We start from the raw sequence: 15000 nt of genomic DNA on the forward strand, positions 1-15000 counted from the left end.
CTATTTTTTCGAAATTGATATCTGGTCACTATTTCAATCTTCTATTAAAAAAAAGATCATGTTAAGTCTTCATTCAATTTTTTTATGTCTGCTGTACAATTTAGGGCTATGGTCGTCGATGATATTTAGACTAGGGGCAGTTGAGGCAAGTGCCCGAAGTGGCAAAATTTTGAAAGTAAAAAAAAATTTTATCTAGTCTTATCAGGATTACTGCATATTATTAATTTATTTCTATTAATTCATAATTATCTGTTTAATTGATAATTCAAGAAATTCAATTCATCCATTATTTGTGAATTTTCTTATTTCCTTGGAGATTTAAAATAATAATTAATTTTCCTATTTTCTGATATTAAACAAATTCAATTAGTAACTTTTTTTGAAAAATAGAAAAATTTTGCTTTACTTTTTAAATTTTTTTAAATATAAACTTTAATCAACCAATGAATCTTAAAAAAATGTTATAATTTATCTATTCACCAATTAATTTTAATTTAAAAGAAAAATCTTAGATTTTTTAATATAATAAGCTTGACCAGCGCATGCTGCCACCTACAGTCTGTTTAACAAACACGTGTATAGGATCGCAATTCATAAGTGCCTGTAAAAAAAATTATATAATAAGAAAAGAGACATCCTTGATGTCAAATTTAAAATTGTAAGAGAAAAAAATTTTTTGTTTTTGGATTATATAACATATAATAAAGTTTCTGCAATTAATTAGTCATTTTATTTATAAACAATATATTAACTATAAGTTTAAATTCCAGAATTAGGGCGGACTTTTTTCTTGTGTCCATTAAGTTTAAATCCGGCCCTCATGATACGCAGAAATGAAAAATTGACTCGTATTAAAATGAGCATTGTATGAACCATAAATTTTATCATGTGATTAGGAGAAAAATGTAATTTAGCAAAAGTTGAAGTAACAATAATAAAATATTTAATCCCAAAAATAGAGAATAAAAATTAATTATTTTTAAAACCATTCCATAATATTCAGTTCAGAATACCTTTCTTAAAAAATAACCTAGTTTTCTAATTAACAATGTACCAAGTTTGAAGTTTGTAAGTAGCCATTTTTTTGAGATTTGAGAAAAGGTAAATCCAATTAGTACTTATTTTTGCATTTAGCTGAAGAGTTCCTGGATACCCTATGCAGTGTCACTAACATAACATATATTTTAAATTTTTCTTCAATACAATGTTAGTTCCATTATTATTATTATAAATCATTTTACTAAAAATTTTTTCTTTAAAAATCTAGGGAAGATCAGAAAGAAGTAAACACAGTTAACCAATTTTTTATTTAAATAATGTATAAAATAGTCATTACAAAATTCTTTGACCACATAGAATTGAATAAAATCTAAATGATGCTTACAAAATACACATGCAAGTAATTCAGTTTGATGAGTTGTATCAACTTTCACATATGTTCTATATGAAAGCAAACTTATCAGAAAAAATTGTAATATCAATTTAACAATTCACTCAATTCTGTTTTCAAATGTTTCAATTCCATTATTAGTTGGTCCACTTGTTCTAAAGTAGCTTCAAAGGATACAAAAGTATTTTCAGTATGTCCACTATTATCCTTAATTCCATTGAAATCAATCTGTAAATATGGTTCTTTTAATGTAATCAAATCCGAAGACCCCAACACCCATCTTAACCTCCAATCTATATTTTCTATGAAGATATTTCCACCTTTTATTATATACATTTTTGCTAAAAACTGAAATATTTCTTGTTTTCTAATATCAAAGCAACATCTTAGAGCTTCTTTAACATCTTCTGCGATATCATCTGGGCTTATTTCAAATCTTTTTTTTATGGTACATTGTTTGTAAAATGCCTGTACACTCTTTTTGGCGTTGTGGAAATCATCTTCAGTCCACTCGATAGGACTGGTATTATAGTAGTCAAATTTGATCTTACGTTTCTCCACTAAGTCATCTATACATTCATGTAGAAACTAAAATATATTATTATTTTATATATTATTATTATATTATATACAACATTGTCTCTGTATCAAAATAATACCTTTTGAAGTTCAATAGAATTTGATATTTTTAAAAGTGGGTAAAAGACATGATCTGCCATCACAAAATGTCAATGTCATGTCATATATCTTCTTTTTGTTATTGACGAGTGCTCTACCAAAGATTTAAAAGTCCCAGCCAACACTTGCTTGTAAAATTGTAAAAGAACAATTTTGTTGGAATAAATATTACTAGGTAATCAAAATTTTCTATTTCATACGAATCCATGTAAAATTATAAGAAAAATCGACAAAAACCATATTTCCCTTATAACTACATCTACTTCACAAAAGTATTTGTGAGGCACATTGGAAAACAGAATATCCATTTATATGAATACGTCATAATACATTGCATAAAATTATATGACTAATCAAAAAATTCATTAAAATTTCGATTACATATATGGCTGTAATCTTTTATGAGACCAAATTTTTATTACCAGCAGACAACACTGTTGAAGCAAGAGGAAATGACGTCAAATCTTTAGAAACAGGACAAGAACCGTTTTGTTATCGTCCATTTTAATGATTTGAGGTTCATCGAGAGGAGTGACATTCTATTGTTTGAATAGTTTTTATCCATAGAATTATATTTAAAAGTACAAAAAGTAAGTTATCAGTACTTTGCTATCACTAAAACTTTAATTATAAATAACCGACGAAGTGAAATATCTTAAATATCAGTAATTGAATTATTTGTACCGACGCCGCTACAAAAATTTTTGATATTAGAGACAAATTGTTTTTAATAGTAAAGTTAAGTCTACTAATTGTGTATTGATGAATATTGAAGTATTATAAATCCTTTATTTGCGAATAAAAATAAGCTAGATCTTAATAATCTTTTGTATGTAAAAGATGGCTGACGCAGCAACTGAAGGTGCACCTGCCGAAGTATCAGGAGGTTCAGGACCTCCAACTGGCGGCATGCCTCCAAGAGGTAGGGGAATACGTGGTGGCCCAGGTAGAGGTGGTCCCGGAGGACGGGGAGGTTTTCGAGGACGGTAAGACTAATTATCCCACCTTAACCATAGTGGTATATCTTATTTATTTCTAGTGGAGGAATGGGAGACCGAGGACGCGGAGGCCCTCCAATGGGCCGAGGACGAGGGGGTCTAAGGGGAGCTCCTAGAGGAAGATTTCCACCAGGTAAGTTTTTTAAAATCAAAATTGTAACTAAATATTGTGTTGATTTTAATATTGGAAGTTTTCCTTACACCTATAAACACTTACAATAATAATTCATTCAACACAACCTTTGCGCACTATTTTAGGATAAATTTTATAACATAAGCTAAAAATCTATTAAGTGGTTGTTAACATCAAGTACATGTTGTTAATGACTCAATCTTTTTGCAACTATCTCAAATATGAATAGAGCACAGTTTCTGAAAATTTATATCTCAAACCCATGAATTTTGAGTATATTTCTTCATACATATTTGTATATTTTAGTAGTAAAAAATCTGAAGAGGTTTCATCATGTTTGCTGGTTGAACTATGAAAATTTAAGTCACTTTCTAAATCTTGGTAACTTTTTCCAATCCCTATACTTGTATCAGAGTATTGGAATTTTAGTTCTCATTCTTCTTTTATCTGTTATTTCCACTATTTCTGATTTTTTGCTACTTCATTTCTTTGCTGTATTCTTTCCCCTTTCTTCTTCCTCACTGAACTACTTGTTGAAACCAACTTTTCCTGGGTTTTCCTTTTCATATGTTTTTTACTTCTGCTTCTTTTCTTATTAGGCTTTGTAGTGTTATCTTTATGTCTCTCTACCAGTTTAAACATCTTTTAACTATTTTTTCCTAATTGCTCCTGTCAAATTTTTTCTATAATTACCATATTTCATTTCCTACACATCCTCGTTTTCTTTGCTATAGTTTTATAGTTGCTTTGTTGCTACTATTCTACTTATTGGATACTTTTATTTTTATGTATTTTTATTTAGATCATAGTATGTTTGATTGGTTTTGCTTACTATGTTCACAATTTATTTTTGTCTTCTGTGACTGTCACTTATTATTAAATAATATATTAAATATTCCGAATGTTCTCTTTTTCGATTTACTATCATTCTTTTGATTTTCTTGATATTTACTCTCATTCTCAGGTCTTGGATTGTGTTTATTCATATGTCTTTCTTCCATTTTCTTAAATGTATCTGCTACTATTACTATATGGTTTACCTACACTAATTAGTCAATTTTTACTGGTTATAGATTTCTGTAGCCAATTATCCAATTAGGACAAAGGATATTTTCTTGTTTCTCATCCTAAACTCTGTCAATCTTATTCCATCTATTTAGCTTTCCCTCTTACGTTTTCATATATTCCTTTTATTATCTGTTATTTTTCTAGGGATTTCTATTTTCCTCATTCTACCCCATACCATTTTTCTATCTATTGGATCGAATGAAGCTAACAAATTGATGAATGTAATATGTAATTTTTTCCCTTGTTCTATTTTCTTTTCTATTGGGTTTCTTAATATGTATATGTTGCCTATTGTTTGTTTTCCTTTTCTATGTGTACTTTGTTCTTCCTCAATTTCCTCAATCTTTGTGTTTATGTGAATTGTGAATAATTTGATTTTGGTTCATAATACATTGAATATTTATCATTTTATATCTGTTTCCTCTAAAATGAAATTTTAACTAAAAATTGTAGCATATTTTACATTTATTAGCGCAAAAATTGTTTTTCATAGGTGGGGATATTGGTGACAGAGGCCGGGGTGGGGGTCGTGGAATGGGTAGGGGTGGACCTGGTGGTTTTAGAGGGGGACGAGGTGGCCCAGGAGATCGTGGGGGAATGGGAGGCAGAGGTGGTGGTCGTGGAATGGGAAGAGGTGGCCCTGGTGGATTTAGAGGGGGACGAGGTGGTCCAGGAGGAGGAAGAGGAGGTCCAGGGGGACCTGGTGGACCAGGAGGTTTGGGGCAAAAGAGGGCACCAGGACAATTTGGTTCACAAGGGGGAGGTCCAGGGGGACCAGGAGTTAAAAGGCCTAGGTTTGACAATGGACAAGGAGCTAATGGATATGGGCAAGGGTAAGTTTAGAATATATAGTCATGTTTAAAATCAATTAATGTCATAATATTTAAACGTAGTAGTCAGCCATCATATTCCACACAATATGGTGGACAAGGTGGATATAACCAGTATGGTGCACAAGGCGGGTATGAAGGAGGTGGTTATTCTACACAATATTCAAATCCTACTGCAGGTTATGGTAGCGGGGGGGGAGACTATTCAAGCTACCAACAAGGGAGTGATCAATATGGTGGCGGCGGCTACAACACTGGTGGACAAGGTTATAATAGTCAAGGGTATGATGATCGAACTGGAGGATATGGACAACAGAATTATGGTGAGTCTATTAATATTTACAAGAATATTTCTGAATATTGTATTGGTGTAAAAAAAGTTTCATAACTCACTTTGTCAACATAGCACACCAAATTTTAGTCAATAAATCGTGAATTACCAATTTGTTATATTTTTTGCAGGATGGTAGACCGCAGTGCACAAAGAAGTTAGGACAACAAAAATATTTTGACTTTAGGTATATACAGTACAATTAAAATCATAATCATAATAAGCAGATCACATATACAAAGCACTTTGCATTTATTGTGACAAGCTGAGTTTGAAACAAATTTTTACACTTTTGAGTATGAGAATATAAACATAAATGTAGTAAAAACTTTCATATATCTATTTCAATCATTATCCTGAATTATATTAAGTTATCAATCAAAATGATTAATTTAAGGATTAAATATATACAGAAAGTGCTTTTTGTTTATGAAATACTGTATAAATTCTTTATTTATTAGAACAATTTGGCAAATTTATTAGTTTTGCTAAAAAGAAAAGTAATGTTTGACTTCCATAAATTTGTGTAGAATTTATTCCAAAATTTGCTAGAAAGCCAAAAGGTCAAATAATTGAAACTTTATAATTCCACTATTTCAGGTTCGGTCCCACCTAGGCGCTACTAATTTTAAAATCTTCCTTAACAAAAACAAAAAAACTTATGATTAGTATTATTTATGAAAAAACCTCCAGTATAATGTGTTTAGTGTACAATGGACAATTATTTTTTATATATTTTAGTTAATAGGTTTTACTATCCTTTTGTATAGGATCATTGCTTTTTTAGTGGCTTCTTAACATTAAATTTGAGCAAGATATTGATTAAATGTTTCTGAATGAAATTGGAAAAAGTGATTAGTCAAATAAAAATATCTTTGTATAAAAAGTATTGGTTGTGTTTTAATTTGGATAATAAATAAATTTGTAAAGATTTTCTCAAAGAGAGAGAGAGAGAGAGTGATTCATAAGCATTGAAAATAAATGATAAATGTATACATATATAGTTTGTTTTTCACTCGGGATATTTCTTCTACCCTAAATCTATTAATGAAAACAAAATTTAATAATTGGTAAATGTTAGACAAAATATTACTATGTTTAAATATTTTAATATTCACATTTTTGAGGTTTTGGCTATTTGTAAATTCAAAAATCATCATAAAGTTATGGAATATATGAATATCAATGTTTTAAAAAAATTTCAATATTTATATTGTTCTCTCCTTAGAGCGAAAATACATGGTTCAACCAATTTGAATGTTGTTTACATGGTATCTAATGTTCGTTATTTTACAAATATATATTAATAAACAATTTATTATTACTATTATCTCTTATTAACTGTCAAATTTATCTGTCCAAATACTTTCAAATGATACTTATAGGGTTTTAATGTTTCTTGGACAAGGAAACTCCACCCAAAACATATGGCCCTGGAGACATTTTGAGTCTCTGAAGTATTTGCCCACCCCTGATTCACATCATTATTCTCATATACAGCGATTGAATAAATTTCTGCATAATAATTTAAATCTATGTATTTGCAAAAAATATTTTTTTCCAATTCTATTACTCGATCTTTAATTATACGCTTTGTAATCAAGTCTTTTTCTTTTAAATCACCAAACAAAGTAGCACCACATTCTTAAAACGCTTTTTCTTTACAAATTTTCCTTCTGAAAGAAGTTTCTCCATGACGAGAAATGCAATACACAACTTGGAAACTAGCTCCTGTAATGTTGGGGAAAATTCTCATTTTTCTTTTGTAAAAAATAAGTTGTTCTTTAATTTCAATAGTTCCATATCCCAAAAAAATTAAAATTGACATTTTCCGCCCAATGTATGTAAGATGTTACAGGATTTAATAGTTCAGTAACACAATAGAAATGAAAATCAGCTAGCCAATCTCCAGCTGGAAATATTTTTTTATAAATTTGATTATAGATGTAAATGTTATTTTTTTTTACATAAAAAATGAATTAAAAAATCAAAGTGGGTCAGTTAAAAAGCTTGGGTAGGTCAGTATATGATGGGTCATAGGTTCGCCATCACTGGTATATAGTATGTATCGCTACTGTCCAAATGTTAGTCTTTCCTCTACGACGCACCCTACTCACTGAAAAGTGAATAGTTAAATTCCTGTATTTACACATTCATTTCTCGTTCAATCGCTTTGACAGTGATTGCCAGAAATGAAAATATTCAGTATGTTCAATTCTTTCAATTTGGTTGCTTAAATCAAATTGTAAGGTAAAAGTCAAACGGGTAATTAAACCTTTGGGAAATAGTTCCTAGCTGGTTTAACTTGAGCAGCTTTAACCTTTTTTCATCTTTTTTGCTAAATGATTGGGAGTGGAAATTCACTGGAACAATTAATTATTATAATTTATCGTGACATTCTTTTGAAGCATTCACCAATAGATTTTAGTTAGGTCTGTTAAAATTTGTGTATTGATATTCCTATGTTCCATAAAATTTACCTCAAACACTGTATTTACTGATTAAATAATTACTACTAATAAAATTTAGCACTTTCTGTTATTGAAACAATATCACATAGTAAAAAAACATTTAATTTTTTAAAATTTATATTGAAATGAAATACCTCAAAAATCTAACTAGTATTTAAACAAAGGTTTTATTAAAATTTATAACCAGTTTATTAACTGTTTTGTTTGTTTGTATAAAAATTTTGATGGCATGATAACATAAAGAAATTATAAAATAAAATGTTTAAGATTACTGAATAAAGTAATGAAATCTAATTAACTTTCTATTTCTTAAATTATTTAACATAAATATTTATTGAAAAAGTATAAACTGCTAGTTTTTAACAATGTCTCAAAAAGAAGTATTTTGGTACAGGTAGTGTCAAATTGTTACGTAAGGGTTAGGTGAATAATTTTTCAAAATAAATAACAATCTCTTAAAAATAACTATATAAATGAATCTGTGTATTGTTGGAAAGGAAAATTGATCGACATTTTATATTAATATTCTGAAAATAGAATACTCGTTTTAAATATATTGATATTGCAAATTACATGTTGAAATTTTTTCCAATAATCAGTAGTATCGATAAAATATGTTCATTTTTATAACTTGCAAAAACAAACAAAAAAGTTGAAATTTGTCGAATGATTAAGAAATTTATAACTTCATTTTAGTCTAAATGTACTTTTCAATATCTTATTTATTTTGTGTCCTTCTCGGGTATAAAAAGCCAGCATTTTCCTGAACAGTGCCTTTTAAGATAGTCAATACGATATAAAGTATTTTTGACAAAAATATGTTTAAAAAAATTTATGAGGTGTAATAGGTAGATTCCAATTTTAAGATAAACAAAATATACTGTAATGTTTAGCAAGATTAATTCTTTCAAGACATTTTCTCTATCCGGAGTTTTCAAGAAACTTCAGGACTGTGTTGCCTCCTTGTGGAGCCTACTTTTGTGTTAATCACATCTTCTGGATATATACATATTTCAGATTATTTCACAAATACCAGGGCGCTTTGAGAATGACCCCCTTGTAATAATAGACCTAGTTTATGTCAATATTGCTGTTTGCTTCTTTAATGCTAAAGCTGAGGGGTTTGAGCTATTATTTGTAGAATATTAATGGTTTCGTGTCCAAAAATTTTAAACATTTTCATAGCTGTAGCAATATGTTGTCATCATCATAGTGAATCTTTTTCAACAATTTTCAATATCAATTTTTCAATTTTTTTCATAGGTTATAATACTTTTTGATCCAAGTAAACACGTCTTGCTTTCTAAACAGCGAAAAATAAAGACCCAATTCAAATTTAACATCATCTTAAAATAGGGGTATATTTTAAGATCTGAAATCTTTTTTTTTAGCCTATTTTTCAGTTGCATCCTTCTTTGCTCAACAAAATTGTATACCTTAGAAAATCAAAGTAGTGGCTTTATTTTCAATTCATTTATTGAAATTTCTTTTTATCCCGAACAAATACTTCATTTCTTTAACTTGTGATTTTCTGCTATTTGGTAGAAATTAGTTTATTTGAAGTGGAATTTCATATAACACAGTGTCCGTAAAACAACAAAACTTCGTATATAAATCAAATGTATTCTGTTTTCGATATAAACTGACAAATATACGTCGATTTTAATAAAATATTAGTGAATAAAATATAAAACCATATAATAAAATGACCAGTTAAAATGAAAGTTTTGTAATTGTGATAATAGAAAATTGATTCATGTGTTTCCAAAATCAAACACCTTCAAAAGAAGAATACATCCACCATCAGAGACTTATCTGTCCATTCAAAAAGTTTAAATATTGAGACAAGTACTTGGTACATTCATTCTAGAAGATATAGATTAGGTCTATATAAATATATATATGCGTTAATGTAAGTATATAGCAGTAATTTATTTTTGATAACAATTTTTGTTTACTCTTTAATTATTAGAAAAACAGGGTGTCCATATCTTTTAAAAATGACTTTTTTGTCAAACAATAGCCAAAATTACATTATTGGGCAATTTATAATTGGATGATGAATTCATCCAATTAATTTAGAAATATTTTAAACGCAGACACTGCCAAATCACAAAATAAAGTATAAACAATAAATAAAGCTGGACACCTTGTATAGTGCATGTATTATTGTACCAAGATTTCAGATTTTTTAGGATATGTTACAAATCAATTTTATATTTTTCCTCTTTCGAGAAAGGAATTCAAGACAGTATAATCTACTGTCATCCCAGAAGCCACTAGCCACCATTAAAATTGAGGAAAATCAAGGATTTTAAGCAAAGTAAATTCCTTTTTCCTGAAAATAGTTAGCTCTTTAAATTATTTAATAAAATAGTCTTTCTTAAGTAATGAGGTACCCAAAGAAGACATTATTCTCAAACATAAATTTATCAAATAAAAATCATTCAAAAAATTGTTACGAGGTAAAGTATATATATTTTTATAGTTAAACAACGTATATATAGACTAACAAAACGAAATGATGTGCTCCATATTAAAGTTCAATAATTAAAATAAATGGGAAAATAAAAGAAACTTCATCCCAGTATATAAATGTTTCAATTTTTATACAAAAATTTGACCTAAAATATTTAATTACATAGTGATACAAAACTACGTTTTCGTTCTAAATCTTAAGAATTAAGTTTAAAAACCCAGTCCTTAAAAGATTAAATAAATTTTTCACAAATAATTGGTAAAGAAAGGGAGAAATTAACAAGTTTTCCGAAATGGCTTGCTATAAATGGTCTTGAGTTTACTTCACAAAACTTATTCAAATAAATAACTACAACATAGAGACTGATAAATATGTATAATATAATAAATAAATTATTCTGTGTTTATTAATATTTGCTATTGTGATATTTATTTTATAAAAATATATGTGTAAAAGACAGTATTTGCAAATATATATTTATTAAATAAATATTTCACAAAGCAATCGATTTCATTATTAATGGTATTATATTTTTTTTAGGTTGAAGAAATATGTGGACTTCGAGGGATTTGAAATTCACGCAAGTATCGACTAAGATAAAATGTTGAATGCTTGATTGGGGTATAGAGTTATATACATGGGATTATGGTATTGTTCAAATATGTGGTTACACCCAATGGTTTCAATAAGTTCATTATAGTTCTTTCGGTATGAAATTGTTGATGATTGATTCTATATCCAATAGCAAACTTAATTTTTTTCTTTTCAAATTCTAAGGACGGATCGGTTCATTTATTAGGTATTCAAAATGTCACTGGAATCTTTGATCACTACATACTTGTCAGAAGTCAATTTTAGAATTATAGTGAACATGAATTCATCAGAAATAACTTTTCAGTGGAAGAATGAAAGGTTTTTTTATCCAATTGAAACGTTTACGTGTGTGTTACTATCTTGTGAATTACTTTCGGTTTAAATAGAATTTTTTGTACGCGAACTGACCTTTCTATAAATTTATTTACTCATATACAATATGGAATAATTGCAATCCCTGATGCACATTTGGGCATTTTTAATTCAGAAGTTAAACATTCCCAATACCATATCACTTTTTAAGAGTACTTGTTAGAAAAGAATGAAATTATTGAAGTAAAATAAACGTCCCTCATTTGGAAATTCGCTTATTAATTTCCAAAAAGTGTCATTGGGCTGTTTATATTTAGGTACAAAAAACAAAAATCTGTTACTGATTGCAACATTAGCTTGAACTGCAAGGTGGTATAGCTCGTTTTTAATTTTATGAATTAATGTTACATTTCTATTTCAGAAATTGTTCAGTATTGAATAAATAAATTTTTAATAATTTTGAGTTTTATTTAATCGTTATGAATTGTCTCTTTCTGAAGTGTATTAATAAACATCAGAGAAGTGAGCATTTGGCTGTGTTATCGGTAAAACTCGCAGTGATTGTACATGTTTAGTTATCCAAATCAGCCTATTAGAATATTTTATTATTGTAATAAATTTTGAAATATGTAATAAACAGTAGATTTTTAACAAGAATAATAAATTGCTAAACAATAGCTTGGAAAAATCGCATACTAAACTTCAAAGTTCCAGATAAAAAATAAATTGATAAGAACATGAATTATCTGTTGAAATTATGAAACAGTGGAAGTGATTGATGTTTTAACATCTTGAAAATGCAATGAAATTCTTCATTCATCATCATTATCTGGTGAAGAACTGAAGTAAACAGTCATAGTTGATTGTGGGCGGCCAAGGATCCTTCAGATATGCCCGTCATGACTCACTTGACCTTACCAAAGGCCGATGTCCTTTGAGTAGCCGATCGGGCGCTTTAGCTGAACTCTTTGATGCCATTGTACAAGTAGTAAGGCTTGACCAAGCGTCTAAACCGCTCTCGTATAAGTGCAGGGCACTCACAAATGACAAGATTTGCCTGTTTAGTTGGAGCAGTTTGGTGTGGGACGTACGAGGTCCATATGTGCCTTTGCTTACCTCATTCTTCATTGCATTGTCAGAAATGGTAACTAAAAACGTAGTAATTGGATTGAATTTTTTGTCACTGAATACAAAATTTATCTGATGTGTGCTCTCTAAAAAATTCTAGCAGCCCAAAAAGTACTATAATGCTATGGAATAAAGCATTACATACAATAGGGTACTAAAAGTGATTTGCATATCAAGGGCCAATAATTATAATGCACATTTTGTTCTGGGGTTGTTAAAATATCAGCTAAAAAAAGATATGTTTGCATTCATATTTGTTATGAGATTTGAGGGAAAGTAGAACTGCATAAATATTTTATGGAACTGAAAGGAATCATATTGATTTAAATTACAAGAAATGGTCGTTTACAATGTAGGCATCCCCGAGAAAAATATACTCAACTACTGAAATCAATGTACAGAGCATGTTTCTATATTTTATTCTTAAAAGGTTTAGATAATTTTCCATTATACACAAACTAATTCATGATTGCTTTTGAAAAGACGCTGATTCGAGAAAACATTCCAGTATCGAATTTGAACAAAAAATTGAATCATTTGGTACCATCCACAACATGATTAAATCATAACTGGTGGTTTTTGACTATATTTACACCCTCTCGAAAAGATTTCAAAATTCAATACATGACACCTGAAAAGATCTAATATGTTCTTCCTTTGCTCTAGCTGGGCATACATGCTTCAAAGTCTTATGATCCCAGATCATAGATGAATTTTATCATTTGTGACAACTTCAGGAAGATTTTTTTCTATGCTTTTGATATCTGTTGACCTGAATATCCCAGTATGGGTGTCTGCAATCTCGGTGCTTACAGAAATTATGTGTTTCAGTGTTCTTCACAAAACCTGCAATCATCTATTAGAAACCTACTTAGGTCGATGTATCCATTAGACCTATCTCTGTCATAATTTGAGAACAAGTCTCAAATGTTTAAGACTCATTCAAGTGCTCAACTTTTCAATTTTCTTCAATTCTGGATTTAAGTGATATTATTTGGTTCTCCAATGCAATATTGAAAGCATTGAATATTATGGTATGTTATCAGATGAGTTGATCAATTCAATGCAACTCACAAAGCATTCTTGATCTATGGAAAATATTTTAAATGGAGCCTTTAAAAAATGTATTTATGCAATGTAGTGGTTTATGTACCAATGTTGAAATGATACAATTTTATGTTATTCTGTCTCTAGAAATTAAATTGAGTAAACCTAAAAATAAACGAAATTTTCAGGATGATTATTATTATATATTTATCATACTATTTAGGATAATTATAAAATTTTTTCAAAATCAAAACTACTGCCAAGATTGAAGGTAAACCTTTAATTATATATAGATCATTCAAATTTATCACCATACTTATTTTCTTGTGGGGCATTATAATCCCTATCAAATTTAGCTTCTGCTGACAATTTATTGAAAGGATCTCTAAAACTACTTGTTCTTTGCTGTGCATATTCTTCCCTGTTTTTCTTCCTTAATTCTTCATAAGTTGTAGTCCTTTTTTGTTCAGGGGGCATTTCTTCATACATTTCTAAAGTTTGGTTATCCATAGAAGGCCTAAAATGGTCATCTAATCCAGGTGTTTCAGGTCTAGTAGTATCCAAATCCAGACTACTAAAGGGATTCACATCACTATATGTGTCTGCTGAGCTGACTCCAGAAAACGGAGCCAAGGAGAACCCTGAATTCAAAAAGTTTTATATTCAATAAATGCATTAATCTTTTTCAATTATACTAACCTGGACCAAACCCACTATCAGCAGTCTCGGAGACCTTTCCTCGTCGTTTCTGTCTTAACATTTCCCCTATTTGGCTATGAGGTAACTGCATCAATTTTTCTGCACATTTTGATTGGTATGAAAATTTTCCAATAAAATAACCCACAATTGCTCCTACTATAACTTTTGGAGTCGCCCCAAATCGTGGGTTACCTCTCAAATAGCCCGTTTTCACTGCGTAATATGCTACACCGCCTAATATAGTACTGATAGGAATACATCTTTGGTAAAAACTTTCTTTGTTGCATTCCTTCAAAACTCTCAGTTCATCGGGGGTGAATTGGTATCTTTTTCTATTATTAGGGTCAATAGGAGGCCTCCTATAATTCTCGGGATTTTCGGTTTCTGTGTTTATCATTGTGATATTGAATAAGTTTTAGGTTAAATATTTTGACATTGAATCTTCTTTTATACGAAAATGACAATCTAAGAAACTTAATTGCACAACATCAAAAAACAAATAATATAGAGAAGCGTTCGTAATTGTTTCTAACTTCTGCTGCTCACTAGAAATAATAAGTTATTTCTCTTATTTTATTCGTAAAATCTATATATAAATGTTAGAAAGAAAGTTTGTGATGCTTACTATAAATAAGAAGCTATTTCTCTTATTTTATTTGAAAAATCTAAATATAAATATTAGAAAGAAATAAACAGTATAATGAGATTGTTTGGCATTAATTAATTTCAAACTTGTTTTTTTTTTAGACAGAAAGTGAACTGTCTATGAATCAAATCTGACTTATTAAAAACGATTGTTGTTTTATGAAAATAACAAAAACAACCGGTCTTTCAAGATTAAG

General features: G+C 29.2%; 3 protein-coding genes across 7 annotated transcripts; 1 reads left to right on the forward strand and 2 right to left on the reverse strand.

Annotated features, from left to right (window-relative positions):
• Positions 1-1288: 1288 nt before the first annotated feature.
• On the reverse strand, positions 1289-2131 carry LOC130901164 (uncharacterized). The gene is made up of 2 exons (XM_057812302.1): positions 2050-2131; positions 1289-1978 (listed from the first exon to the last, which is right to left on the reverse strand). Exons 1-2 carry the CDS (start codon positions 2107-2109, stop codon positions 1478-1480), a joined length of 561 nt encoding a protein of 186 aa, XP_057668285.1. The 5' UTR covers positions 2110-2131; the 3' UTR covers positions 1289-1477.
• Positions 2132-2518: 387 nt separating this feature from the next.
• On the forward strand, positions 2519-11741 carry LOC130901305 (TATA-binding protein-associated factor 2N-like). 5 transcript variants are annotated; one of them, XM_057812548.1, is made up of 7 exons: positions 2544-2658; positions 2909-3054; positions 3108-3199; positions 4761-5100; positions 5161-5420; positions 5560-5615; positions 10919-11741. In XM_057812548.1, exons 2-6 carry the CDS (start codon positions 2909-2911, stop codon positions 5565-5567), a joined length of 846 nt encoding a protein of 281 aa, XP_057668531.1. In that variant the 5' UTR covers positions 2544-2658; the 3' UTR covers positions 5568-5615; positions 10919-11741. The 5 variants fall into 5 exon arrangements, with proteins under 5 accessions (XP_057668532.1, XP_057668527.1, XP_057668531.1 ...); XM_057812547.1 differs by lacking the exon at positions 10919-11741 and adding an exon at positions 6029-8193; XM_057812549.1 differs by lacking the exon at positions 5560-5615 and having other exon boundaries at positions 2519-2658.
• Positions 11742-13724: 1983 nt separating this feature from the next.
• LOC130901306 (OCIA domain-containing protein 1-like) lies at positions 13725-14620 on the reverse strand. Its single transcript, XM_057812550.1, has 2 exons — positions 14159-14620; positions 13725-14100 (listed from the first exon to the last, which is right to left on the reverse strand). Exons 1-2 carry the CDS (start codon positions 14553-14555, stop codon positions 13754-13756), a joined length of 744 nt encoding a protein of 247 aa, XP_057668533.1. The 5' UTR covers positions 14556-14620; the 3' UTR covers positions 13725-13753.
• Between the last annotated feature and the right edge of the window lie 380 nt (positions 14621-15000).

This window comes from Diorhabda carinulata, chromosome X, assembly GCF_026250575.1.
Source record: "Diorhabda carinulata isolate Delta chromosome X, icDioCari1.1, whole genome shotgun sequence".
Taxonomy (NCBI): domain Eukaryota; kingdom Metazoa; phylum Arthropoda; class Insecta; order Coleoptera; family Chrysomelidae; genus Diorhabda; species Diorhabda carinulata.